The sequence below is a fragment of the Phoenix dactylifera genome, chromosome 1, assembly GCF_051530095.1.
Source record: "Phoenix dactylifera cultivar Ajwa chromosome 1, Ajwa_hap1_PhDact_Kaust_v1.1, whole genome shotgun sequence".
In the NCBI taxonomy this organism is placed as follows: domain Eukaryota; kingdom Viridiplantae; phylum Streptophyta; class Magnoliopsida; order Arecales; family Arecaceae; genus Phoenix; species Phoenix dactylifera.
This window is the reverse complement of record NC_143190.1, coordinates 335471-362637: the sequence shown is the minus strand read 5'-3', so window position 1 is coordinate 362637 and position 27167 is coordinate 335471. Positions and strand designations below refer to the sequence as shown.

Here is a 27167-nt window from a genome sequence, read left to right as displayed (position 1 = left end):
GGTTCAAATTATCTTAAGTACAAAAGTCAAACAGAAGATATCCAATTCTTTTCAAAAGATGGAGCTAATAAACTAGCTGAAACAATAGAGTAAATTTAGGCCCACGGAGCATGTGCCAAATAATTTCACCTAAGCCACCATGGGCCTGTGAGGTGAGCTGAACTAGAACTCGTGTGGGTCGGTACTTCAACCCAACCGGGCTCCGGACGCCAAGGCATGGAAAAGAAGGGAAGCCGGGAACCGGAGGGGGAGGAGCAGGTGCGGACATGGGCCGAGCTGGTCCTCCCTTGGCTGGCCCCTCCTGACCTCGCTGCCGTCGCCTCCGCGAGCAAGGTCCTCAGCAGCGTGGCCATGGCCGTCTCTGACCGGAGAGCCTCGGACGCTTCCCGAGGCATTGAGCGCCACCCCGTCCCCTTCCTCAACCCCGTCGACGCCCAGCACTACTCCTACTTCCTGTACGCCCGCTTCCCCCTTTTCGCCCTCCCATCCCCCTTTGCCCAGCCATGGGGCGGACGCGGCCCCGCCCCCTCCGACCCCTCCTCCCTCGCTGCGCTCGCCTTCCCGCCGGCCGCCGGAGGGTGCGCTTGCGCACCGGCGTGCGCGTCCGAGTGCCCGTGCTCGTCGGGCCCCGAGCCGGGGACGGAGCTGATGATGGAGTGCGGGGCGAGTTGCCCCTGCGGGCTCGAGTGCCGGAATCGCGTGTCGCAGGGAGGCATTTCTGTCCGATTGCGGGTCGTCAAACATCCCCAGAAAGGGTGGGGATTGCACGCGGCTCAGTTCGTCAAAAGGGGGGAATTTATTTGCGAGTATGCCGGTATGAGCTTCTCCCCTATCTGTTCCATTCCGTATTCCGTTCCTTTTTGTTTTAAAGCTGTTTACAGTTTTGACATCTATGACTAATCGCAGTGACTTTTGACTTATTCTTCTTTGTAAATTTGGTACTTTGTTAGTTTAAGTGTATATTTTTGTTTCTATTTGAAAATTTATGAATCATGACTTCAAAACGATATTTATGAACTTGTATGCGTGTTTCTACTTTTGAAATTCTTTGCATGGTGGAACCTCTTCTATATTTATGAATTTTTAATATATGTTTTTTAAATGGCAGTTATGAAGTTTATATTAAATCTGAACATAATGCCATGGTTGAGATTTTCATGTGGACCTCTAATAAAGTGGTATATTTGCCCTCATTTGAGTTACCGGTGAGGATACATTTTGACTTATATTAGGTGATAAATGTGGCCTCATTCAAATTATTGATCAAGATACATATGGATCCTTGGGCAATGATATATGTGGGTCTTGAGATATATGTAATTCATTTGGTTCACCTGTTAGAATATATGTGGCCTCATTTTCATTAGTAGTAAGGATTTATGTGGCCCCATCTGGTTCACTATTAAGGATATGTGCAGCCTCATTCGCATTAGCAATGAGAATTTATGTGGCCTTGATGATATAAATAAATCTTCAGAAGAAAGTCTTAAACTGTGTGAAATATCTGTGCTTTTTTTACAACCATATATGTGGATCAATTAGATATGGCTGCATATGTGACCAAAGCTCAGCACCTTGGAGCCAAATACATGCCGTACTCTTCTCCTACCATTGCTCGGGAGCTCATGGTCTTATGTTCTATTTTACTCCCCGATGGGAGTTCTTTTCACCTTTCTCATGGTGCTACTTTGCTATCGCTCACCTAGGAGTATTTAGCCTTGCAAGACAGTCTTTGCTGATTCACACGGGATACCATGTGCCCCATGCTACTCAGGTTAGAGTGTAAGCTAGTGATGCTTTCGACTATTGAACTTTCTATTAGCAATATATCATATAAATAAACAATAAATCTATTAATTCAATTAATGGAAAATCTTAAAGGGAATAATATACATGCATATTATTCGACATCCAAATAATTCTATTTTAATGCAAAATAAATCTATTCTAGTACAAAATAAATCTATGCATTTAATAAATTTATATTATAGAAATTCAAATCCTACAAATCTACTAATATTAAATTAAAAATAAAAGTAGAAGAAAGTAGCCTGATTGAAGGCAGGTCGAAGCGCGTAGACGCTGTCCCAAAGAAGTATTTGCCCCCACGTACGGGTCACCCGGCAATCCTTCTCGGAGATACGACGACCCTACAACTTCTTCTTCGGCACGTCTCGGAAGAAGTCAAAGCGAACCCGATTGGACTTGCAGATCCAGCAAAGAACGGAATGAAAAGAACTAAATAAACTGAATAAAAATGTAAAAATAAAATTTGGAAGTGGCTAAGAGGGAGAAGAATTTTTCCAGAATTTTTCCACTATTTTTCTGAAATTTTTCGTACTTGAATAGGATGAAATAGGGGGGTTTATATAGGGATTTATAACAGGGGCAATATGGTCTTTTCGGCGGACACGTCCGCGTCCGCGTCCGCGCTCTTCGCGCGAACGTGGGCAATGTGTGCCAGTTGACGCCCGCTGGCGTGTTCCCATTTAAACCAAAAACGCCAGTTGGTTCTTTATTTATATGATATATTGCTAAAAATTAGTACTTCTTTGGGACAGCGTCTACGCGCTTCGACCTGCCTTCAATCAGGTTTCTGTCTCTATTCTATAACCCTGATCCTATGTCCTCAAACACTAGTGACCATCTTAGTGCGAAACCTGAAAAATTTGATGGCCATAACTTTAGGAGGTGGCAGAACCAAATGCGGTTCTGGCTCACCACATTAGGGTTAATCTCAGCCATAGATGAAAGTACTACCGAAGTTGATAATGGGTCCAACCCAACTACCTCTTCCAACACTGAACATTCTGCCTCCACTGGCACACTCTCTAGGACACCTGATGAGATAGATTATCATTGTACCCATAGAATCCTAGGTGCTCTTTCTGAGAGGCTGTATGATATCTATTACACAGCCAAGAGTGCCAAAGAACTCTAGGACACCCTAGATAGCAAATATGGTCTTGATGATGCTGGGATAAAGAGGTTCAAGGCCTCCGACTTCAATAAGTTTAGGATGGTGGACTCAAAGCCTATGAATGACCAAATTCATGAATTTGAAACCCTGATCCACCAGCTTAGGGCTAATGGAACCAATTTGGATGAATCATTCCAGGTAGCCTGTCTGATAGATAAACTACCTACTTCCTGGTCTGATTTTGCTAAGACCCTGAGCCATACCCAAGGAGTTCTCACCCTAACCCAAGTCTTAAACTCCATTAGGATTGAAGAGCAGCATAGGCTCAGAAATAATACCTCTACTGGATCCAAGAATAATGCATATAATGTAGAGGCTCCTCTTAAGAAAAATCAGAACCGACCCTTCCGTAAGAATTTCAAGAAGAAACCCTACAACCCTAGAAACCCTAACCACCACTACAATGGGAAGCCTATTCAATCCCAGGAGCAGAAGAAGAAAGAGGAAGGTGGTGCTCGTTTCTGTTATGTGTGTGGTCGGACCAACCATTTGTCTCCCCAGTGCTTCTATAAGAAGACTGCACCTCTTCAATCTAAGAAGAAGGGTCCACACACATCCAGTGCTCAAGTCAACATGGTGACTTCCGGCGTTGGCTCCTCTGAGACAGCTTTCAGGTCTGTTTCCTTCACTCCTGAAGTTAACATGACTTTACAAGCACTTGATTGGTGGATTGATACCGGAGCTGGTATTCATATTTATTCGGATCGCTCCTGGTTTTCTTCTTACCAGATCTCAAGTGGAGGAGCTGTGATCATGGCAAACAGCTCGGAGGCGCGTGTGTTAGGAGTAGGACGTGTGGACTTAAAGCTTACCTCTGGAAAAGTCCTGTCACTACACGGCGTCCAACATGTTCCAGTTGTTAGAAGAAACCTCATTAGTGGTTCCTTGCTTGTCCAGCAAGGCTTTCGTCATGTTTTTGAGTCCAATAAGGTTGTAATTTCTCATGGTGTAATGTTTATTGGAAAAGGAATCCTTAGTGAAGGATTGTTCAAGTTGAATGTAATAGCTCCTTCAATAAATGAAAATCCTTTGATTATGAATATAGAACCTCCTTCTATTTGGCATGGTAGATTAGGTCATGTAAATTATAATTCAATTAAGCAACTTATGAACCTAAACCTAATACCAAAAAGTGATCTCAAGAACCATGAGAAATGTCAAACTTGTGTAGAAGCCAAACTCCCTAGAAAGCCGTTTAAATCTGTTAATAGGGATTCTGATCTATTAGAATTGATCTATAGTGATGTTTGTGACTCTGGTAGAACTTCTAGGGGAGGTAACAAATACTTTGTAACATTTATAGATGATCTATTGAAGTTCTGTTACATCTACCTAATTAAAACCAAGGATGAGGTGCTCAGCAAATTTAAAATTTTTAAGATCGAAGCTGAGAACCAACAGGAAAAGAAAATTAAAATCCTTAGATCAGATCGGGGAGGTGAATATACATCAAATGACATAACTTAATTTTGTGAAGATCATGGAATCATTCATGAAGTGACTGCTCCCTATTCTCCCCAATCAAATGGAGTAGCAGAAAGGAAGAATAGGACTTTAATGGATATGGTTAACTCCATGCTTATAAGCTCAGGAGTACCAGAGAATTTGTGGGGGAAAGTTTTAGTTTCAGCCTGTTATATCCTTAATAGGATTCCCTCTAAAAATAATGATCTAACACCATATGAAGTTTGGAAACATAAAAAACCTAATCTTAGCTATTTGAAAGTGTGGGGGTGTTTGGCAAAAGTTAAAATACCTGATTTTAAGAGAAAGAAAATAGGGCCTAAAACAGTGGATGCCATATTCATAGGTTATGCAGCCAATAGTAATGCCAATAGATTTCTAGTGATAAATTCAGAAGAAAGTGATATTAGTAACAACACCATCATAGAAGCCAGAGATGCAACATATTTTGAAGACACCTTTTCACTTAAGACTAGAGTAGATAGTGGTATAGCTAGTAGCTCTAGTAGAATAAGGACAAGTGAAGTAGAAGTAGAAGCAGAACCTAGAAGGAGTAAGAGATCCAGGGTAGAGAAAACATTTGGAGATGACTTCTATACTTTTCTTATAGAGGACTCTCCAACTACCTTTGAGGACGCAATGAAATCCTTGGATTCACCTTTTTGGAGAGAAGCTGTGGACAATGAGATGCAGTCAATTATCCAAAATCATACTTGGGAATTGACTGATCTTCCTCCTGGTTGTAAAACTATAGGGTGCAAATGGATCTTTAAGAAGAAACTTAGGCCTGATGGCTCTGTAGATAAATTTAAGGCTAGATTAGTTGCCAAGGGCTTTACTCAGAGACCTGGGGTAGATTTCTTTGATGTTTATGCACCTGTAGCTAGGATAACTACTATTAGGGTCCTTATAGCATTAGCCTCCATTCATAGATTAGTGATTCATCAGATGGATGTTAAGACAGCTTTTCTAAATGGAGACTTAAATGAAGAAATTTATATGGACCAACCAGAGGGATTTAAAACCTCAGGCCAAGAAAATAAAGTTTGCAGACTAGTCAGATCTCTTTATGGTCTTAAACAAGCACCCAAGCAATGGCACTTGAAATTTGATGAAACCATAATGACATTTGGATTTGAAATCAATAGCACAGACGAATGTGTATATCATAAGAGAGTTGGACACAAATTTGTGATCTTGTGCCTTTATGTAGATGATATACTGATCTTTGGGACAGATCTTCAGATAATTGATGAAGTAAAACAATTTTTAAGTCATAAGTTTGATATGAAAGATTTGGGACAAGCTGAGTTAATTTTAAATACCAAAATAATTAGAAGTGCAAAAAGTATTGAGTTATCCCAAAGTCATTATGTTGACAAGATACTTAATAAATTTAATTATTCCGATTGTCAGCCTGTCTCTACTCCATTTGATCCCTCTACTCATCTTAAGAAGAACTTAGGAACTCCTGTCCTTCAAAGCCTATATGCTCAAATCATAGGCTCACTAGGATTCCTAACAAACTACACCAGGCCAGACATAGCATATGCTGTAAATAGACTTAGTAGATATACTATTAATCCAAATAGAGATCACTGGACAGCATTAGAGAGAATTCTTAGGTATCTTAAGGGTACCAAGTCCTATAGTTTGCACTTTAGTGGGTTTCCTGCTGTTCTAGAAGGCTATAGTGATGCCAACTGGATCAGCGATACCTTAGATGTTAAATCCACCACAGGATACGTCTTTCTCCTAGGAGGTGCTGCTGTGTCTTGGAAATCCACCAAACAAACCTTAATATCTAGGAGTACCATGGAGTCTGAACTGATAGCTTTAGACACTACTAGCACTGAGGCTGAGTGGCTCAGAGATCTACTAATAGACCTTCCTGTAGATGAGTCACCTTTACCACCTGTCTCCTTACATTGTGACTGTAAATCTGCAATAGATAAGTGCAACCAAGAAAATGCCAATGTAAAAATGAACAGGCACTTAAAAATGCGTCATAAATCATTAAGATATAAATTAAAAAATAATCTTATTGCCTTAAATTTTGTTAAATCAGAAAATAACTTGGCTGATCAGCTTACTAAAGGCTTGTCTAGAACAGTAGTTCTAGAGTCGTCGAGGGGGATGGGGCTTAGCCCATAAAGATAGATCACCACGGTGGGAACCCAACCTTAAAAGGTTGAATGGGTAGAAACAAACCGGAGTGTGACTAAGAGGAGCACTATTTCATGTTTTCCTCATCCCTATGGCGCTAGTGCTCATAAAAGCAAGCGGTAGGATGAGTTCGTTTGTATAACTCTTAATGAGTCCAAGACCCAAGAGGCAGGAGCTTTCTTGCTAGCTTCCTTATTAGGACTCACCTATATGTGCAGTCGTGAGGCCGCGATTATGGAAAATGGGCGATTCCCTAAAAAGCACATGATAGATATCTGCGCATGGCCATAACAGCGCAACCCGCTTAGAACCCAGATCGGGCTATATTATGTGTGTTGTTGATTTAATCTGAGCCATGGACCGAGGTTCAAGGTTAAGACTACCTTGGCTCCACAGATGTAATCAATTGTCACTAAGTGAAGGTTCAAACCGAAAGGTACCTACACCTATTACATAATATAAGATATCCAGCATTTTGTTTTGATTTTAAAAATTATTTAAAAAAAAATTAATTTTTGTGGGGGATTGTAGGAAAAATTAAATGCGCACGCGGCCGAGTCTCGGTCCGCGTTTGGTTTTGGAAACAACCGGGCTTTTAAAGAAGGATTTAAATGCGCACGCGGCCGGTCTCGGGCCGCGTGCGCGTTTGAGAAATAAAACGGGCATGCCCGTTTAAATTGGAAACGCCCAACGGGCGTTTTTGGTTTAAATGGGAACACGCCAGCGGGCGCCAACTGGCACACGTTGCCCACGTTCGCGCGAAGAGTGCGGACGCAGACGCGGACGTGTCCGCCGAAAAGACCATATTGCCCCTGTTATAAATCCCTATATAAACCCCCCTATTTCATCCTATTCAAGTACGAAAAATTTCAGAAAAATAGTGAAAAAATTCTGAAAAAATTCTTCTCCCTCTTAGCCACTTCCAAATTCTATTTTTAATTTAATATTAGTAGATTTGTAGGATTTGAATTTCTATAATATAAATTTATTAAATGCATAGATTTATTTTGTGCTAGAATAGATTTATTTTGCATTAAAATAGAATTATTTGGATGCCGAATAATATGCATGTATATTATTCCCTTTAAGATTTTCCATTAATTGAATTAATAGATTTATTGTTTATTTATATGATATATTGCTAACAATTCAAAGGATTTTCAAACAGGTACTTCTTTGGAACAGCGTCCAAATAATAAATACTTCTTTGGATTGTTAGCAATATATCATATAAATAAACAATAAATCTATTAATTCAATTAATGAAAAATCTTAAAGGGAATAATATACATGCATATTATTCAGCATCCAAATAATTCTATTTTAATGCAAAATAAATTTATTCTTGCACAAAATAAATCTATGCATTTAATAAATTTATATTATAGAAATTCAAATCCTACAAATCTACTAATATTAAATTAAAAATAAAAGTAGAAGAAAGTAGCCTGATTGAAGGCAGGTCGAAGCGCATAGACGCTGTCCCAAAGAAGTATTTGCCCCCACGTACGGGTCACCCGGCAATCCTTCTCGGAGATACGACGATCCTACAACTTCTTCTTCGGCACGTCTCGGAAGAAGTCAAAGCGAACCCGATCGGACTTGCAGATCCAGCAAAGAACGGAATGAAAAGAACTAAATAAACTGAATAAAAATGTAAAAGTAAAATTTGGAAGTGGCTAAGAGGGAGAAGAATTTTTCCAGAATTTTTTCACTATTTTTCTGAAATTTTTCGTACTTGAATAGGATGAAATAGGGGGGTTTATATAGGAATTTATAACAGGGGCAATATGGTCTTTTCGGCGGACACGTCCGCATCCGCGTCCGCGCTCTTCGCGCGGACGTGGGCAACGTGTGCCAGTTGGCGCCCGCTGGCGTGTTCCCATTTAAACCAAAAACGCCCGTTGGGCGTTTCCAATTCAAACGGGCACGCCCGTTTTATTTCTCAAACGCGCATGCGGCCCGAGACCGGCCGCGTGCGCATTTAAATCCTTCTTTAAAAGCCCGGTTGTTTCCAAAACCAAACGCGGACCGAGACTCGGCCGCGTGCGCATTTAATTTTTCCTACAATCCCCCACAAAAATTAATTTTTTTTAAATAATTTTTAAAATCAAAACAAAATGCTGGATATCTTATATTATGTAATAGGTGTAGGTACCTTTCGGTTTGAACCTTCACTTAGTGACAATTGATTACATCTGTGGAGCCAAGGTGGTCTTAACCTTGAACCTCGGTCCATGGCTCAGATTAAATCAACAACACACATAATATAGCCCGATCTGGGTTCTAAGCGGGTTGCGCTGTTATGGCCATGCGCAGATATCTATCATGTTCTTTTTAGGGAATCGCCCATTTTCCATAATCGCGGCCTCACGACTGCACATATAGGTGAGTCCTAATAAGGAAGCTAGCAAGGAAGCTCCTGCCTCTTGGGTCTTGGACTCATTAAGAGTTATACAAACGAACTCATCCTACCGCTTGCTTTTATGAGCACTAGCGCCATAGGGATGAGGAAAACATGAAATAGTGCTCCTCTTAGTCACACTTCGGTTTGTTTCTACCCATTCAACCTTTTAAGGTTGGGTTCCCACCGTGGTGATCTATCTTTATGGGCTAAGCCCCATCCCCCTCGACGACTCTAGAACTACTGTTCTAGACAAGCCTTTAGTAAGCTGATCAGCCAAGTTATTTTCTGATTTAACAAAATTTAAGGCAATAACATTATTTTTCAATTTATATCTTAATGATTTATGACGCATTTTTAAGTGCCTGTTCATTTTTACATTGGCATTTTCTTGGTTGCACTTATCTATTGCAGATTTACAGTCACAATGTAAGGAGACAGGTGGTAAAGGTGACTCATCTACAGGAAGGTCTATTAGTAGATCTCTGAGCCACTCAGCCTCAGTGCTAGTAGTGTCTAAAGCTATCAGTTCAGACTCTATGGTACTCTTAGATATTAAGGTTTGTTTGGTGGATTTCCAAGACACAGCAGCACCTCCTAGGAGAAAGACGTATCCTGTGGTGGATTTAACATCTAAGGTATCGCTGATCCAGTTGGCATCACTATAGCCTTCTAGAACAGCAGGAAACCCACTAAAGTGCAAACTATAGGACTTGGTACCCTTAAGATACCTAAGAATTCTCTCTAATGCTGTCCAGTGATCTCTATTTGGATTAATAGTATATCTACTAAGTCTATTTACAGCATATGCTATGTCTGGCCTGGTGTAGTTTGTTAGGAATCCTAGTGAGCCTATGATTTGAGCATATAGGCTTTGAAGGACAGGAGTTCCTAAGTTCTTCTTAAGATGAGTAGAGGGATCAAATGGAGTAGAGACAGGCTGACAATCGGAATAATTAAATTTATTAAGTATCTTGTCAACATAATGACTTTGGGATAACTCAATACTTTTTGCACTTCTAATTATTTTGGTATTTAAAATTAACTCAGCTTGTCTCAAGTCTTTCATATCAAACTTATGACTTAAAAATTGTTTTACTTCATCAATTATCTGAAGATCTGTCCCAAAGATCAGTATATCATCTACATAAAGGCACAAGATCACAAATTTGTGTCCAACTCTCTTATGATATACACATTCGTCTGTGCTATTGATTTCAAATCCAAATGTCATTATGGTTTCATCAAATTTCAAGTGCCATTGCTTGGGTGCTTGTTTAAGACCATAAAGAGATCTGACTAGTCTGCAAACTTTATTTTCTTGGCCTGGGGTTTTAAATCCCTCTGGTTGGTCCATATAAATTTCTTCATTTAAGTCTCCATTTAGAAAAGCTGTCTTAACATCCATCTGATGAATCACTAATCTATGAATGGAGGCTAATGCTATAAGGACCCTAATAGTAGTTATCCTAGCTACAGGTGCATAAACATCAAAGAAATCTACCCCAGGTCTCTGAGTAAAGCCCTTGGCAACTAATCTAGCCTTAAATTTATCTACAGAGCCATCAGGCCTAAGTTTCTTCTTAAAGATCCATTTGCACCCTATAGTTTTACAACCAGGAGGAAGATCAGTCAATTCCCAAGTATGATTTTGGATAATTGACTGCATCTCATTGTCCATAGCTTCTCTCCAAAAAGGTGAATCCAAGGATTTCATTGCGTCCTCAAAGGTAGTTGGAGAGTCCTCTATAAGAAAAGTATAGAAGTCATCTCCAAATGTTTTCTCTACCCTGGATCTCTTACTTCTTCTAGGTTCTGCTTCTACTTCTACTTCACTTGTCCTTATTCTACTAGAGCTACTAGCTATACCACTATCTACTCTAGTCTTAAGTGGAAAGGTGTCTTCAAAATATGTTGCATCTCTGGCTTCTATGATGGTGTTGTTACTAATATCACTTTCTTCTGAATTTATCACTAGAAATCTATTAGCATTACTATTGGCTGCATAACCTATGAATATGGCATCCACTGTTTTAGGCCCTATTTTCTTTCTCTTAAAATCAGGTATTTTAACTTTTGCCAAGCACCCCCACACTTTCAAATAGCTAAGATTAGGTTTTCTATGTTTCCAAACTTCATATGGTGTTAGATCATTATTTTTAGAGGGAATCCTATTAAGGATATAACAGGCTGAAACTAAAGCTTCCCCCCACAAATTCTCTGGTACTCCTGAGCTTATAAGCATGGAGTTAACCATATCCATTAAAGTCCTATTCTTCCTTTCTGCTACTCCATTTGATTGGGGAGAATAGGGAGCAGTCACTTCATGAATGATTCCATGATCTTCACAAAATTGAGTTATGTCCTTTGATGTATATTCACCTCCCCGATCTGATCTAAGGATTTTAATTTTCTTTTCCTGTTGGTTCTCAGCTTCGATCTTAAAAATTTTAAATTTGCTGAGCACCTCATCCTTGGTTTTAATTAGGTAGATGTAACAGAACTTTGATAGATCATCTATAAATGTTACAAAGTATTTGTTACCTCCCCTAGAAGTTCTACCACAGTCACAAACATCACTATGGATCAATTCTAATAGATCAGAATCCCTATTAACAGATTTAAACGGCTTTCTAGGGAGTTTGGCTTCTACACAAGTTTGACATTTCTCATGGTTCTTGAGATCACTTTTTGGTATTAGGTTTAGGTTCATAAGTTGCTTAATTGAATTATAATTTACATGACCTAATCTACCATGCCAAATAGAAGGAGGTTCTATATTCATAATCAAAGGATTTTCATTTATTGAAGGAGCTATTACATTCAACTTGAACAATCCTTCACTAAGGATTCCTTTTCCAATAAACATTACACCATGAGAAATTACAATCTTATTGGACTCAAAAACAAGACGAAAGCCTTGCTGGTCAAGCAAGGAACCACTAATGAGGTTTCTTCTAACAACTGGAACATGTTGGACGCCGTGTAGTGACAGGACTTTTCCAGAGGTAAGCTTTAAGTCCACACGTCCTACTCCTAACACACGCGCCTCCGAGCTGTTTGCCATGATCACAGCTCCTCCACTTGAGATCTGGTAAGAAGAAAACCAGGAGCGATCCGAACAAATATGAATACCAGCTCCGGTATCAATCCACCAATCAAGTGCTTGTAAAGTCATGTTAACTTCAGGAGTGAAGGAAACAGACCTGAAAGCTGTCTCAGAGGAGCCAACACCGAAAGTGACCATGTTGACTTGAGCACTGGATGTGTGTGGACCCTTCTTCTTAGATTGAAGAGGTGCAGTCTTCTTATAGAAGCACTGGGGAGACAAATGGTTGGTCCGACTACACACATAACAGAAACGAGCACCACCTTCCTCTTTCTTCTTCTTCTGCTCCTGGGATTGAATAGGCTTCCCATTGTAGTGGTGGTTAGGGTTTCTAGGGTTGTAGGGTTTCTTCTTGAAATTCTTATGGAAGGGTCGGTTCTGATTTTTCTTAAGAGGAGCCTCTACATTATATGCATTATTCTTGGATCCAGTAGAGGTATTATTTCTGAGCCTATGCTGCTCTTCAATCCTAATAGAGTTTAAGACTTGGGTTAGGGTGAGAACTCCTTAGGTATGGCTCAGGGTCTTAGCAAAATCAGACCAGGAAGTAGGTAGTTTATCTATCAGACAGGCTACCTGGAATGATTCATCCAAATTGGTTCCATTAGCCCTAAGCTGGTGGATCAGGGTTTCAAATTCATGAATTTGGTCATTCATAGGCTTTGAGTCCACCATCCTAAACTTATTGAAGTCGGAGGCCTTGAACCTCTTTACCCCAGCATCATCAAGACCATATTTGCTATCTAGGGTGTCCCAGAGTTCTTTGGCACTCTTGGCTGTGTAATAGATATCATACAGCCTCTCAGAAAGAGCACCTAGGATTCTATGGGTACAATGATAATCTATCTCATCAGGTGTCCTAGAGGGTGTGCCAGTGGAGGCAGAATGTGTTGGAAGAGGTAGTTGGGTTGGACCCATTATCAACTTCGGTAGTACTTTCACCTATGGCTGAGATTAACCCTAATGTGGTGAGCAAGAACCGCATTTGGTTCTGCCACCTCCTAAAGTTATGGCCATCAAATTTTTCAGGTTTGGCACTAAGGTGGTCATTAGTGTTTGAGGCCATAGGATCAGGGTTACAGAATAGAGACAGAAACCTGATTGAAGGCAAAAAAATCTATGTCAAAAGATTGCACTAATATTTATATTGAACTTTGGATGTCTAATTGATATATCCAAAAAAAACTAATAGCCAGATCAGCTCTAGATCGGTGGTGGAGCACTAGGCTCACTTAAGTACCAGCCTTTCTTAGGCACGTATGCCTTTTTGACAAGCTTTTCTTAGACACTATTAGTTAGTGGATATAATTACTAGAAATCACACAAATTCAATATTTAAAATAACCTAAATGTAAATTTAAACGGATTAACTAATTTTTGAATTTTTTTTTTGTTTGACCTTTCCGAATTAGTAACAATTGATTACTAAATTTAATTCTAGCAAACAATTATTGTAATTAAAATCTAATTTATCAATTCAATGAATTATATATATTAGAATTGATTTATTTACTTATTAGAATAATTAATTACTAATTTTGTAGCAAATCAATTATTGTAATTAAGATGTCAATTCAATGAATTAAAAGATTTATTTCTTTATTAGAATAATTAATTGAGATCTAATAAGTCAATTCAATGAATTATTATTATGTATCAACCAATTTCCGAATTTTCTGTTTGAATAGGATCTGGAAATTACTCCTTGAGGAGTCCAAATGGAGGTATAATAAACCTCTTGGAGGTTAACCAAATTATTACCTCTTTAGAATAATTTATTATTAATGATGTGCTAGCAAAAACAATTATTGCAATTAAAATCTAATATGCCACAATTATAATAAAGAATTTTATATATTACTAACAAAAAATAAAACAAATACTTCTTTGGATTGTTAGCAATATATCATATAAATAAACAATAAATCTATTAATTCAATTAATGGAAAATCTTAAAGGGAATAATATACATGCATATTATTCGGCATCCAAATAATTCTATTTTAATGCAAAATAAATCTATTCTAGCACAAAATAAATCTATGCATTTAATAAATTTATATTATAGAAATTCAAATCCTACAAATCTACTAATATTAAATTAAAAATAAAAGTAGAAGAAAGTAGCCTGATTGAAGGCAGGTCGAAGCGCGTAGACGCTGTCCCAAAGAAGTATTTGCCCCCACGTACGGGTCACCCGGCAATCTTTCTCGGAGATACGACGACCCTACAACTTCTTCTTCGGCACGTCTCGGAAGAAGTCAAAGCGAACCCGATCGGACTTGCAGATCCAGCAAAGAACGGAATGAAAAGAACTAAATAAACTGAATAAAAATGTAAAAATAAAATTTGGAAGTGGCTAAGAGGGAGAAGAATTTTTCCAGAATTTTTTCACTATTTTTCTGAAATTTTTCGTACTTGAATAGGATGAAATAGGAGGGTTTATATAGGGATTTATAACAGGGGCAATATGGTCTTTTCGGCGGACACGTCCGCGTCCGCGTCCGCGCTCTTCGCGCGAACGTGGGCAACGTGTGCCAGTTGGCGCCCGCTGGCGTGTTCCCATTTAAACCAAAAACGCCCGTTGGGTGTTTCCAATTCAAACGGGCACGCCCGTTTTATTTCTCAAACGCGCACGCGGCCCGAGACCGGCCGCGTGCGCATTTAAATCCTTCTTTAAAAGCCCGGTTGTTTCCAAAACCAAACGCGCACGCGGACCGAGACTCGGCCGCATGCGCATTTAATTTTTCCTACACTTTCGCCATCTAGGATGCAACATTCTACCACTTATATCCACTATAAGCCTTGCCTCGTTTGAAATTCGCCATTAACGTTAAGGCTATGCTATCTTAAGGTGTTGCTAATTGGAAGAATTTTATCAATGTTCATGAATGGTAAATCATATATTGAACTGCCAAAATAAAAAAATTGGGTACTATCATGGTATCAGCTAATATCACAGGTTGGAGATAAGTGGACTTGAACCTTGCCCTCCCGCTCTCCTGAACATGGTCTTATAACTTTCATCATACTGTGCTCTCAAAAGAGCAACTCTTCTCAAAACCTGAAAATGTGCTGAGTTGGAATCCCATTCTAAGAATTCTTGTGGTTCCGTGCCTGACTTTGTTTTCCAAAAAATCCATGCAGCAGAAGATTCTAAATTTGAGTCTTTCTATACCACAAATAATAAGTATCCTCTAAACGAAGGCATTCATGCTTGAATGGTAGCTCAGGATCAGGCTCATGAAAACCTTATATTCCCTAAGGAGTTTTGATCCTGTGGAAACACTCTTTCATGGATCTTTATCTTTAGTTGGTCGTGACCAAGAAACCAATGGTTTTGCTTGGTGGGTTTGGAATGGTAAACTTATCAATTTGTCTTGCAAACTACTTGGAGCTCACGTAGCCTATGGTGGCTCTTGTCAGATTAATCGTATTCTAGGCTAGAGCAATAAACCTATTTGAAGTGGCTCATTTTGTACTAGAAAAATGCATGTATGAATAAGGATTTATTTTACTTCTGCACCTATGCCCTAGTTGCTATAGGTTGGGGGGTAGGTCCTAGGAGGGGGTGAGTTACAGACACCTTTGTATATTTTGTATTTGGAGTACTTCACTTAATTTTTTCTAGAGTCTTAGGTTTTGATGGTATTTATCATGCACTTGTTGGACCTAGGACTCTTGAAGAATCTTTTTTATTTTTCAGTTATGTATTATGTATGGAAAGATAGAAATAAAATAACTGCAATTTTGGGTGTTTACTGTGGGTTTATGCGGATGAAGTGGTTAGGTTGAATGGGTTTCAATTAAGGTCCATCGTATCGCCCCGTACCGTCGGGTACAAGGCATACCATACTATACCCGAAAAAAACTGATACGAAACACACTTTCAAGTCGGTACAAGCCCTATATCGAGACATACTAAGGCGTGTACCAATCCATATTGAGGTATATTGAGATGAAAATTACAAAAATAGTTAGAGAGCTATTTCGTTACAGAGATGTACCATATCGGACCGAACTAATAAGGTATCGATATGGTACCCGATATCGAGATTGTGGACTTTAGTTTCAATTATTAATATTTATATTAATTATCTGGAATAGTATTATTATCATTATTGTTATTTTTATTGTGCTTCAAATATTTTATTCATTTTTACATTGTTAAAAAAATCTAAACGCATATGTGACACATTAGGTGCTCTTGCTAGGAGTATGCCTAGATATGATTTATAATATGCTAATGTGGGAAATATGTTCATAACAAAAATTTTATAGCATCTCTAAGGCCATTATGAAAACAGACTTTTATTAGTGATAATAATGACAATAACGTACCTAACTCATCTAACTCATGTAAAGAAGTCACATTTACTGCAACATAATATCAGCTTGACTTCATGCCCAAGCCCCCATCCCACCCAAAAAAATTGTGGTATGGGGAGTTAGCATGAAACCTTTTTAATAGGACAATCGACAATACAAGAATGGATAGCAACAAATGTTTGCTTAACAAGTATAGAGGTTCTTTCTAAAGATCAGTTGAATCAACAAGGATGCTAGTACCTGCTACCTCAGTGGTGGATGATCTAGTTATGTTTCTTCTTCTTTTTAGTAATATTTTGGAGTTTATAAATGATCCATGAGATAGAAAACTGTAATTTGGATATTTAGGAATTGATTCAAAACTTTTGCACATTTCCGAGATGGATTACCCATCAAATCAAGTTTCCTAAACAGAGGATAAATATGAGGGTTGGCCTATGAAACTTCAGTTAATAATATAGACAGTTTTACTCACAAAGTGAGAAAGGATATTAAGATATTTGTTTATGGCATATGGTTGACTTTCATTTTTCTTTTCTTATTGTGTGCTATGTTGAGTTTTTGCTTTCACAATGCAACCTAAGACAAAAAATATCTGAAAGCCTGTAATTGATGAAAGGTAAAACAACCTACCTGTAGGGGAAGTGGGCCATCTTCACATTTTTGTAGGGATAGGAATAGAGTTGTCATTCAAGTAAGAAATTTTAGTGATGACGTTGATGACGTACAAATCTACATAAAATATCATGGTCTATCCATTTCAAGAACATGAGAAGGTGGTGGAAGAATGAGCAGAGTGAGGCAAAGAAAAAACTAATGAAGCATTTCTCAGAATTGATTGGCAATGTCAACTAGTTATCTTCTTGTTCCTATAGTTGTTTGAAAAAATTCCAGAGAAAAATATGTGCCTGCTGTTTCTTAAATCTGGTGAGAGAATACAATAAAGTGCCATGTCATAATTTGTACATATATGATCTTCAATGATCTGTAAATCCATACTTCAGTCTATGTCCTTCTACAGTTGCAGAGTTATTAGTGTTTTTCTCTCCATAATTAGTGTAAGCGAGCTTCATAAGCTGTTTTCATATCTAAATTTATGCAAAACTAATGTGATTGTCCTTTGTCCATTGCCTTTTTTTTGGGAAACTCAGAGGGGCTAGTCCCCAGTCCTCACCTTTCTTACCTTGTTCCTATAACACTCTATCCCAACCCATCCCACCCCTTGAGGGTGAGTCCAATTGGAATTGAACCCTCGACCTGTTGCTCAAGTGTCAAGAGATGGTACCATCTGAACTAAAGCTTAGTGGTCTGTCTATTACCTCTTAAAGCACAACCATTGATACTTCAAGTTGGCATGCATGCGGTGTGCATAATTTACCTAGGTATATATGAAGTATAATGGGGCAGTGGAATGAGCTCACATATGGAAACAATTTATATATGTTGATTGGAAGAAAAGAGTTGGAGGAGATATTGCAAAAGCCATAAAATATTAGGTTAGGGAGTTTGGAGGAAATGTCATTGTTTAATGCATGTAATAGTAGACTGTTATCTAAGTTGCTGGGGTTATAGATAACTTTTTCTTCAGCCAATGAGAAGAAAAGATGAGTGGTCCTTAGATTTGTGAAAGGAGAAAGCTCTCAAATCTGTTTACACCAATCTACAAACATTTGGAATCAAATAATCAATCATTACCTATAAGACTGGAACTTCTATTTATCGACAGAGGTGTCTGATGAAGATGTGACCAACAAAAATTATCAACTCAATGGATATGGACCTTAAAGAAAGAAATTACTTATCTTCTCAGAAAACCTCAACTTTGTGGACATTTGTAACTAGTTTTGAGATGATTAAAATTCTAGAATAGACTTTCTCGTTTGGATAAATTGATAAGAAGTCATGGTGGTACTTTTTATGGTTTTATCACATTAAATATAAAGAATAATAAGGAATTCTTTTTTATGACATTGTTGGTGATAGACTTTGATAGGGAAAAATTGAAGAAACATGGAAACCATCCTAAGGATGACAATATAGAATTCTACTGGCATTATCTGGAAGAATTATGTGATATAACGTGAAAGCTTGTGTCCTTAGTGCATGTTTTATGGTCAAATATGCGACTTGTGAAATCTCCTTATTTGTTGAAAGTAGCAATATTTCTAGGTGGCTAATAGGAAGGATTGCCCAACTTACACAATCTTATTGTTACCGCCCTGTCACCACAGGAACTAATTTAATAATTCTATGTATAATACCAGGACTTCTAATGAAGGTGACTTTAGTTGTGTGATGATATCGAAATGTTCCTTTGCCTTCATATAAATAAACTTCAAATGTTTGGTGTTTGAATGTGCCAAGTAGAACTTGTATAATCTTATTGCTCCTCCATTGTTTATTTTGATAACTTAACTCATTGTAGGATTTTCAAATTTCTTCTCACCTGGCACTTCTCTTGTCACCTTTTGAGTCATCTGTTAGCACCATGGCCATGAAACCACATGGATATCCTGATACGCGCTGCCTTGCGCTCATCTTGTTTACAACCCTACTCTGCCAATTCTTGTGTTAAAAGGATGAAATAATATAGGAAAACTGATGCATCTGAGGTGATATAGTAGATGAATATTCAACTGGGTAGAGGTCCAAGGGGTGAAAGGTGACAAAGTGTAGGGAGGTGAGGATGACATTATGATAGAAATAGATTGCAAATGATAGGAATATTGAATGGACAAAACAGTGGCAGGGAAAGCATAACTGGTTAAGAGATGCAACAGGACTTGAAAAGGAATGTAGATGTGGTGGGACATGAGGCTGAGGAGAAAGAGGTTGAATAGGTGATCATATGGAGGAGGAAAGTGGTTGACCCAGGTGAGTTACATACACAAATTGTGGACTGGGTTCTTCAAGGCGATACATGTAAAGCAAAGAAACCCCGGAACTTTCTGTCCATTAAAGCCCAAGTTTCTAGACAAGTTGAAACGCTGAGGTCATGACAATAACCATCAATCTCAATTTAAAGTTTTAAACTATTTAGACTTGGTTCTATGGATCCTTCTTCATTAGTCTTTCCTATCAAGGACCACACCTGGTGTCATTACAAGCTTCTCCAAATCTTCTCTCACTATTTTCATCCAAATCCAGTTGTCAATTTTGTTGATAAGACTTTGACTCCAAACAATTTGGGTTTTAACTATATTGGGCTCTGTCCAGTGTCAGTGCAAGCTTTTCCATGTTCTTTCTCATAGTTGTCATTGAAATCTAGATACACGAATTTTGTATTGGGATTTTAGATGTCTGCACAAGTTGTTAAGCATTGGGGAATAGTTACCTAAATCATAATCAACAATTAAATGCTCATGAAAGCAAATATTTTTTTCTGCCACTAATTACTAAAGATAAAGCTGCTGGATGAATGAAAAAGATTCTTTTCCGAAATGAAAGGGATTTGATTTCTGACTTTGATGCTTCATTCTGTAAATGGACATATTTCATTTGTTATCTTGAACTTAAAGCTGGAAGATGGTAAAAAAAAACAAGCTTTCATGTGGCCCTAGTATTTCTTGCATGGTATATCTCTATATTCTCCTCAAATTTGTTGTGTTGCTCTTTTATTTGGGTTATGCCCGTCCTTGTGCAACATCCTACATGGATGCTATATCAAGGGGGAATTTTGGTACTCTTGGCCCAGTTTATTTTTGATTTTGCATATTCCCAATTCAATTTTTTATTTTATTTTTCTTTGGTTAGTTCCAAATTTTTTAAATGGTTTTGTCCCTGGCCCCATCAGATACATTCGAGTTGTATGTGTATTCAACACTTAGCAAATAAGTTCATTCCGTATCAAAAATATGTATTTTCGTTTTTTTTATAGTGCATGCACATTTTTTTAATATTGGATTCACATATTTGTTGAGTGATGAATGTGTGCGTAGCTGTCCAATGGGGTCTGAGGCAGAAGTGTGAAAATTTAGAAACTGGGCCATTCCTGCCAAGGAAAAATGCCTGAATTGCACAAAAGAAAGTAACATGAGTTGAAAGAGCAAGATCTTACAAGGTCATCAGAACTCCATTTCCAACCATGCGTTTCCAAACACTGGTAATATTTCATGTGCAGGTGAGTTTTTGACAACAGAGGAAGCAAGAAATCGTCAACGGATTTATGATGAGCTTGCATCCAGTGGAAGGTTTTCCCCTGCACTTCTGGTTGTGAGGGAGCATCTACCTTCGGGCAAAGCATGCCTGAGGGTGAATATTGATGCATCAAAAGTTGGAAATGTGGCTCGCTTCATCAATCACTCATGTGATGGTGGTAATCTGGCAGTTATCCTGGTAAGAAGCCCCGGCTCGTTGCTCCCAAGACTTTGTTTCTTTTCTGCCATGGATATACAGGAAGATGAAGAGCTGACCTTCAGCTATGGAAGTGCCAAGCTCAGGCAATACGGCCAGCATTGCTTCTGTGGAAGCTCTGTTTGCTATGGTATGTTGCCTTCAGAAGAAACTTGATGCTGCTTTCTGACTCCATAAGAGTATGAAGGACTCTAGTTCGAAAGTGCCATGGCCATTATTCATGGATTACTCACCTATCTCCTTTGCATATTTCTGACGGATGAGAATGTCAGGTATACTTGTTCCGTAGCACTGATGATTGACTAGCACAATGTTTCCATCTCCATTTTAATGTTATCCACCTTGATGCAGGAAAAGACTAGAGCCATAGGAGCGTAACAATATCAGTCAGTTTGGGACGTTGATTTGATGCTCAATCCAGTTCCATAATTGGTCATCAAAAGTGTCATTGGCATGTGGGTTGTCAAGTTTGGACGAACTTCTTATTCAAAGTTCTTTGTTGGGTATCTCCAGTATGTGATGTAGGACACTAGAGTCAAGCACTGTGTACAAGCAGTGACATGCATAAAAAAGGACAAGGTCTCTTATGATTTAAAAGTTCTTGATGCCTGCTGTCCGGAACTGAGAAATAGTGCAGATCTGAATTGGATGCCAATTATAGTGGAGAGAGGGAGTTTGTGTATTAGCCCTCGGATTTTGGTAGGTCTGAAAACGTAAGAGTTTCTAGGATTGAGAGGATGTCAAACTAGGTGAACTTAAGATTAAGACTGGTCTAATGAGATTAGAAGTGAAAAGGAAGCTTTTTTATATCAGATCAAGGTCAAGCATAGAATAAATCTGATCTAGCTAGTGATAAATTAGCAGCCAAGAAAAAAACAGCAGTAAGGAAATTGAGAATGATGAAACTGTAATGGATAAGATTTTGATAGCATGCGGTGCATCAACATAAAGAAGATGAATAGCGGCAGAAATATGTAAAGAAAAAGAGAGTAGCAGAAAGTGCAGGATGTAAGAAAAAATAAGCAGCAGCGGCAGCAATATGAGGCCTCCTCTTAAATCTCAATCTAGATTCCATGTACAATCTGTTTAGATACGTAGGGCGGTCGGTATGTAAAGCTAACTACTTTTCCTTCCTATTTTGGACTCGTAAACAATCGGACTGCGGCCTTATGTAATGACCTAGAGACAAGGGATTGGCCTTGGGTCGTTGTATCCATTGCCTTAGCCACCAACCATTCTCTTCAATCATCTCTAAATCATCATACTTGCTTTCATTCTCTTAACCTAGCCGTGTACTTACCATCATCAACTGTGTAGCCTTAGCCAAGCATTTGAAAGTCGACATCTCGTCCAAGGCACATGCTCTGACCAATATTCTAGCAGCTACACTTGTGCTGCACGATCAACCAATAATTCTTACAGGACACCACACTCTACAATGCCCATGAGACTTGCCTGTTACGGATAGGCCAAACCCATTCTTGGATTTATCGGTGCTCAACCATAGGGATTAAGCAAGCACAGGATAGCCTGGACAAGTTCCTAAGGTGAAACTTTGCGGACATCCTTGCTGTGCAATGTGGTTAACTCGTCCAATCAATATTACAACAGACATGCCTAAGCAAAAAAAAGAAAAATATTACACCAGACATCTCTGCACAAGACCATCCGGGAATGGCACCGCCTTGCTCCAGAATTGTGCCATGCTAGGTCTGTCCTACATGCCCGGGGGAGCCAAGAGCATACCCCAAGCACCATGTCCCTCCTCAATTTGTATGGACTCCTCATGTGTCCGCATACGTCCTGGTAGTTCGCTGCCATGCCAACATTATGCCACAACCATGCTCTGTAGAAGTTAACCATTCCCTCCTTAATACCCTAACTAGGCATCCACCCAATCCCCACCACCATGGTGATTCCAAATTATCAAGGAGCTCTACAAGTTTTGGCACACATCAAGCCCTCCATTGCGCCCTGCCAAGCGCATGCCAGCACCCCCATCTGCAACCGCGGCTACGGCATATTGAGAGCCGTAGTATAATTTCAATGATATGGAATGTATGGTTCAGATATCATACCAGTTCCGGAAGTCTGATGTCTTAGCCATCTTTGTGGATGGCTGCTGCCAAGATGAAACAAGACCTTATAAGTTTATCCTGTGAAAGGTTAGGAGGTTAAAGATATTTTTGAAGGAACAAATTTTTTTTGGAAATTTGAATAACGACCAACGTGCGGACAGCGAGATATATGGTCTAAGCATTTGATCTAGTATTTAGAATTGCTATGTTCTTCTCGATACAGTATTTTTTTTCCTTCTACAAAGAGAGAAGTCACATTGCCTTTGAAAAATTGTTTCTTGGACTACTAACTTGAGAAAATGTATTAGAGAAGAAGGTAAAGTTATCACTATTACCTCTCGTTATGAGGATGAATGATCCTTTTGTCCGGGAGCTGATCCTAATTCTGATTCACCTGATGGAAAAGTACGAGTATTTTCTGCCACCTCCTCTTCCTTTGTTGGCATTGGTCATGTGATTTTTATCTGTGGAGAGCAGGGCAATGGAATTAATATTCCGACTCGCAAACTCCACTCTCGCTGAACGATTGATATACAAGCTCATGATCCCTTCAACATTCCCTTCTTTTCATGTCTCCTCTCCTTTCCCCCGCCTCGTTTGCCCATGATGCCATTTTTCTCCAGATTAATTCCCAACTTCATATTTCTTGATCTATCTTTTAACCCTCTATACGATGTACCTTCTTCGTCCTCTAATCTATCACCATGGTTGCAGTGGACTGTTTGATGAAATGGATCACTACAGGAAAACTAGCTTTTTGCGGCTTTGTTTTGCTCGAAAATTTTTTTAGCATGCCTAAACTTCGCGAAACTTTCTAAAAGCTTCAAAAATTAAAAATGTTGTTAAACATTGTAAGACTCAAATTACCTCGTTTGTGGGCTAGCTGGAAAAGTTAACTGGCGACACTTATTAGCATTGCTTATTTTTGACATTTTCGACACTTATTCAGAAGCATTGGGAAGATTCTTCAATATTGGACGATGCTTCTAAGTATCGTTGAGTGAAAAGTCTACGCCCATTTTTCTCCATCCCCTTTCTCCTATCTCGCATTGCCTCTCTCCCTTGCATCGACTCTCCTCGAACCTCCAACCTCATGCCTCCATCGACGAGCTCTCTCGCAGAGACTCTCTCTCACAGTGCCATCCTGCTCGTTCTCTCTCACCTGATCCAGGTGGCAATGGCGGCATCTTCTCAGCCACTCAATTAGCTAGGGGCTTTTATCCGCTCCTCCGCCATATGCTTAGGGTTCTGGGGATCTTCATCTTCGGTTGGCTGCAACTTGGATCTCTTAAGGTTTGGATGACCAATCTCACCTCCTTTTTTTTCTTATAATCCACATATTGTGTTTATTTATTTTAGTTCTCCCTAATTTTTTTTACATATGTAGTCGGAGGAAATTCATCACACGATAGTTGTCATGCTGCAGTATTGTCCAGAGCTCGTCTGATTTCGATATTTAGGATCCACTCAGTTATATTTTGTGGTATGTATTGAGAATGGATTTGTTCATTTATTTATAGTTTCATATATTTTTTTTTATATGCAACTTTTTTCTTAAATGCAGGATACAACTATTTCTCTTTTTGTTGAAAGTGCGAGCGAGACATCATCATTTGAAAAACTGGTAGTGTTGAAGCCCAAGTCTTTACCAAATTAATGGGATCAAAATGATATGGTTGAGTGCAGGATTACAGGGTTAGAGTTACCCATACTTAGTTGTCTGTAGTGAATATTTATATCAAGAATATGTTTGGATAGAGTAGTACCATTGTAGAGGTTCGTAGGCTAGAGATATAGATGGAGAATATAAGGTAAAGTAATGAGACAAAGGTGCAGAACTCGAAGCAAACCTATGAGATAGATACTCATACCATTAGGGCTCAGTTTGACTAGGTCACAGTCTTAGTGCAGAGGTTTGTCCTACCTTAAGTAAATAAGTACTTCTATTTATATCTTTTGTATAAGTATCATGCATATTTTCATATATAGTTAATGATTTATAATAGATTGTGATTTTTCTATTCTCAATTTTTAAAGTTTTCTATATTTTTATTATAGGTTTCCAATGGATTCAGCAGTCGTAGAGATGCTGATCATGATGACGATGCTACCAAAGCTTGACTTTTTTTTTTGAGTTTTAGATATTATATACATATTTATGCTTTTCGATTTTTTGGAGTTATAGTGGATAATTTTGTTTGATATTGTACATATTGGCCATTTTGATATATGATATTTGTTATATAGGTTTTGTTATACATGTTTTATTATGTAGGTTATGATCATTTATGTATAGATTTTGTTCAGATTATATATACTATAATTTTTAGAATATATATATATATATATATATATATATATATATATATATATATATATATATATATATATATATATATATATATATATATATATATATATATAAAACTTGGCGACGCATCTACGATGCTTTTCATTGTGTTAGTGTGAAATTTTGTGATGCAAATTTTAGAATAGTGCTTTCCCGCAGTTGATGTAATAGTCTACCTGAGATAGTGGTTTAAGTATAATTCCTTCCGTATTTGAAGCTCATAAATCAAAGTCTACTAAAAATTTAAACAGTCCATATATTTATATGGATGCCAATACGTACAGACATGTATCCGAATTTTTGCTGAACACAAAATGGCTAACCATGCAGATCTACTCATTTGAAAAGAGAATCTACTTTTGTAAAACATGATAAAGAAATGTTCTTTATATCCTTTTAATTTTAATTAGGGAAGTGCAAACCTGACGCTCCAAGAAGCAATATAGGTAAGTATCGTTAATTAATTGCAGTTGCTCGTGCGAATCAGCGTCGCACTTCGAGGGTCCCACTTAAACATAGGTTCCGAAACTTAATTAAATCAAAATTTGAGGTTGTGGCAGCAAATGGCATTCGGCTTCGCGAAAACGCAAGCAGCATCTTTCTGCTTGGTAGTTTAGTTTGCTGAAAATTAACCTCAGACAAAAGAACATGGCGCACGCTTATTATATCATAACAGTACTTTTGGTTTTGAAAAAACTTTTACTCTTAATTAGGGTGCGTCCAATATACTCTTTTTTGCTAGAACTGCAGCTCAAGCTTATTTTGGATGAAAGACACTGCTGGCAAAAGCGGCCGGATTGCGACTGTCCTCCTCTTCCTCCTCCTCATGCGAGAGCTGCAGTGGCTCGAAACCTCTTGAAGCCGGCTCGGTATCGCCGAGGTCTAAGCCGGAGGCGAAGCTGCTCAGATCCGCCATATTATGGCAAGTCGAGGAGTTGCTGGAGTAGGCTGGCTGCAGCACTGCGATGTGCTGCAGCTGCTGCGTTCCCTGATGAAGGGCACCGGCAATCGCCAATCGGCTATTTATTAGCTGTGACTGCACGATCGATATCTCGGCTTGCAGCGCTGCCACCTTAAATAATCAAGAGAGGAAGAGAATGAGAAGAAAGAAGGACTTGAGTTGGTTGTTGTCGAATATGTGCAATTTATATCATAATCAACGGTCTCTGAAGCAAAGAGAATATAGAGAAGGTTGTCGGAATTAATAATAATTGTTTCATCGATATATCGATCGACTTCATGCATCCATGCATGCGCCGATATATTTAGTATTTAGTCAGAGAACCTGATGCTGGAGGGCAAGAATGGTGGAGACGCATCCATAGACGGGGTCGGCGAGCCTGGCCTGCGCCTCGTAGCAGATGGTGAGCACCGCGTCCCCCCGCCGCCCCGCCGGCACGTGCGCCAGCAGCTTGGACACGTTGCTCGCTCCGAACACCTTGTGCACCGCCGCGAACCGCGCCGCCCCCTGCTCCGTCCCGAAGTGCGGCGCGAACAAACACCCGCTCACGCACTTGCGGCGCAGGAACTTGCACGCCCCGCACGGCGCCGACTGGCCTGCCGAGGCAGCACGCTTCCCTGCGTCCCCCCTCGGCCCCCCACCCCCGCCGGCGCCGGCGCCGGCGCCGCCTCCTCCTCCTTTCGAGTCCATCATGGTGGTTGGGCATTAATTCGATCGGGCTCTGATAAAGGAAGCAGGGGGCACGTTGGGCTCGTGACGGAGGATCGAGGGAAAAGGGGAAAAGGCTCGGCGATGATGGATGTAGGTGGGGACGACGATATATAGGGTGGGGCGGGATGCGATGGATCCTGGACGACGATGGATGAGTTGTGCTCAGCTGTGTGGAGCAGCACAGCATCCAGCCTCCTGTGCTGTGGTGTCCGGTAACAGTTGGTCGATCGTAGTAGAGTGGGGGCCCGCACCGTACGTGTAG

The 27167-nt window shown here is 39.3% G+C and overlaps 2 protein-coding genes across 2 annotated transcripts; one reads left to right on the top strand and one right to left on the bottom strand.

The window, feature by feature from the left end:
* Positions 1–167: 167 nt before the first annotated feature.
* Positions 168–21294, top strand: SDG20 (SET domain protein 20). Its single transcript, XM_088715600.2, has 3 exons — positions 168–814; positions 20573–21077; positions 21157–21294. Exons 1-2 carry the CDS (start codon positions 217–219, stop codon positions 20959–20961), a joined length of 987 nt encoding a protein of 328 aa, XP_088571726.2. The 5' UTR covers positions 168–216; the 3' UTR covers positions 20962–21077; positions 21157–21294.
* Positions 21295–25951: 4657 nt separating this feature from the next.
* LBD20 (LOB domain-containing protein 20) lies at positions 25952–26884 on the bottom strand. The gene is made up of 2 exons (XM_008778829.4): positions 26519–26884; positions 25952–26305 (listed from the first exon to the last, which is right to left on the bottom strand). The coding sequence occupies exons 1-2, from the start codon at positions 26882–26884 to the stop codon at positions 25991–25993; spliced, it is 681 nt and encodes a 226-aa protein (XP_008777051.1). The 3' UTR covers positions 25952–25990.
* Positions 26885–27167: the final 283 nt, after the last annotated feature.

Coding starts and splice junctions, on each gene's coding strand:
- LBD20 (XM_008778829.4), bottom strand. CDS start 26,884: ATGGACTCGAAAGGAGGAGGAGGCGGCGCCGGCGCCGGCGCCGGCGGG. Junction 26,306..26,518: donor TTCTTGCCCTCCAGCATCAG/GTTCTCTGACTA, acceptor TGATTATTTAAG/GTGGCAGCGCTGCAAGCCGA.
- SDG20 (XM_088715600.2), top strand. CDS start 217: ATGGAAAAGAAGGGAAGCCGGGAACCGGAGGGGGAGGAGCAGGTGCGG. Junction 815..20,572: donor ATTTATTTGCGAGTATGCCG/GTATGAGCTTCT, acceptor TTTCATGTGCAG/GTGAGTTTTTGACAACAGAG.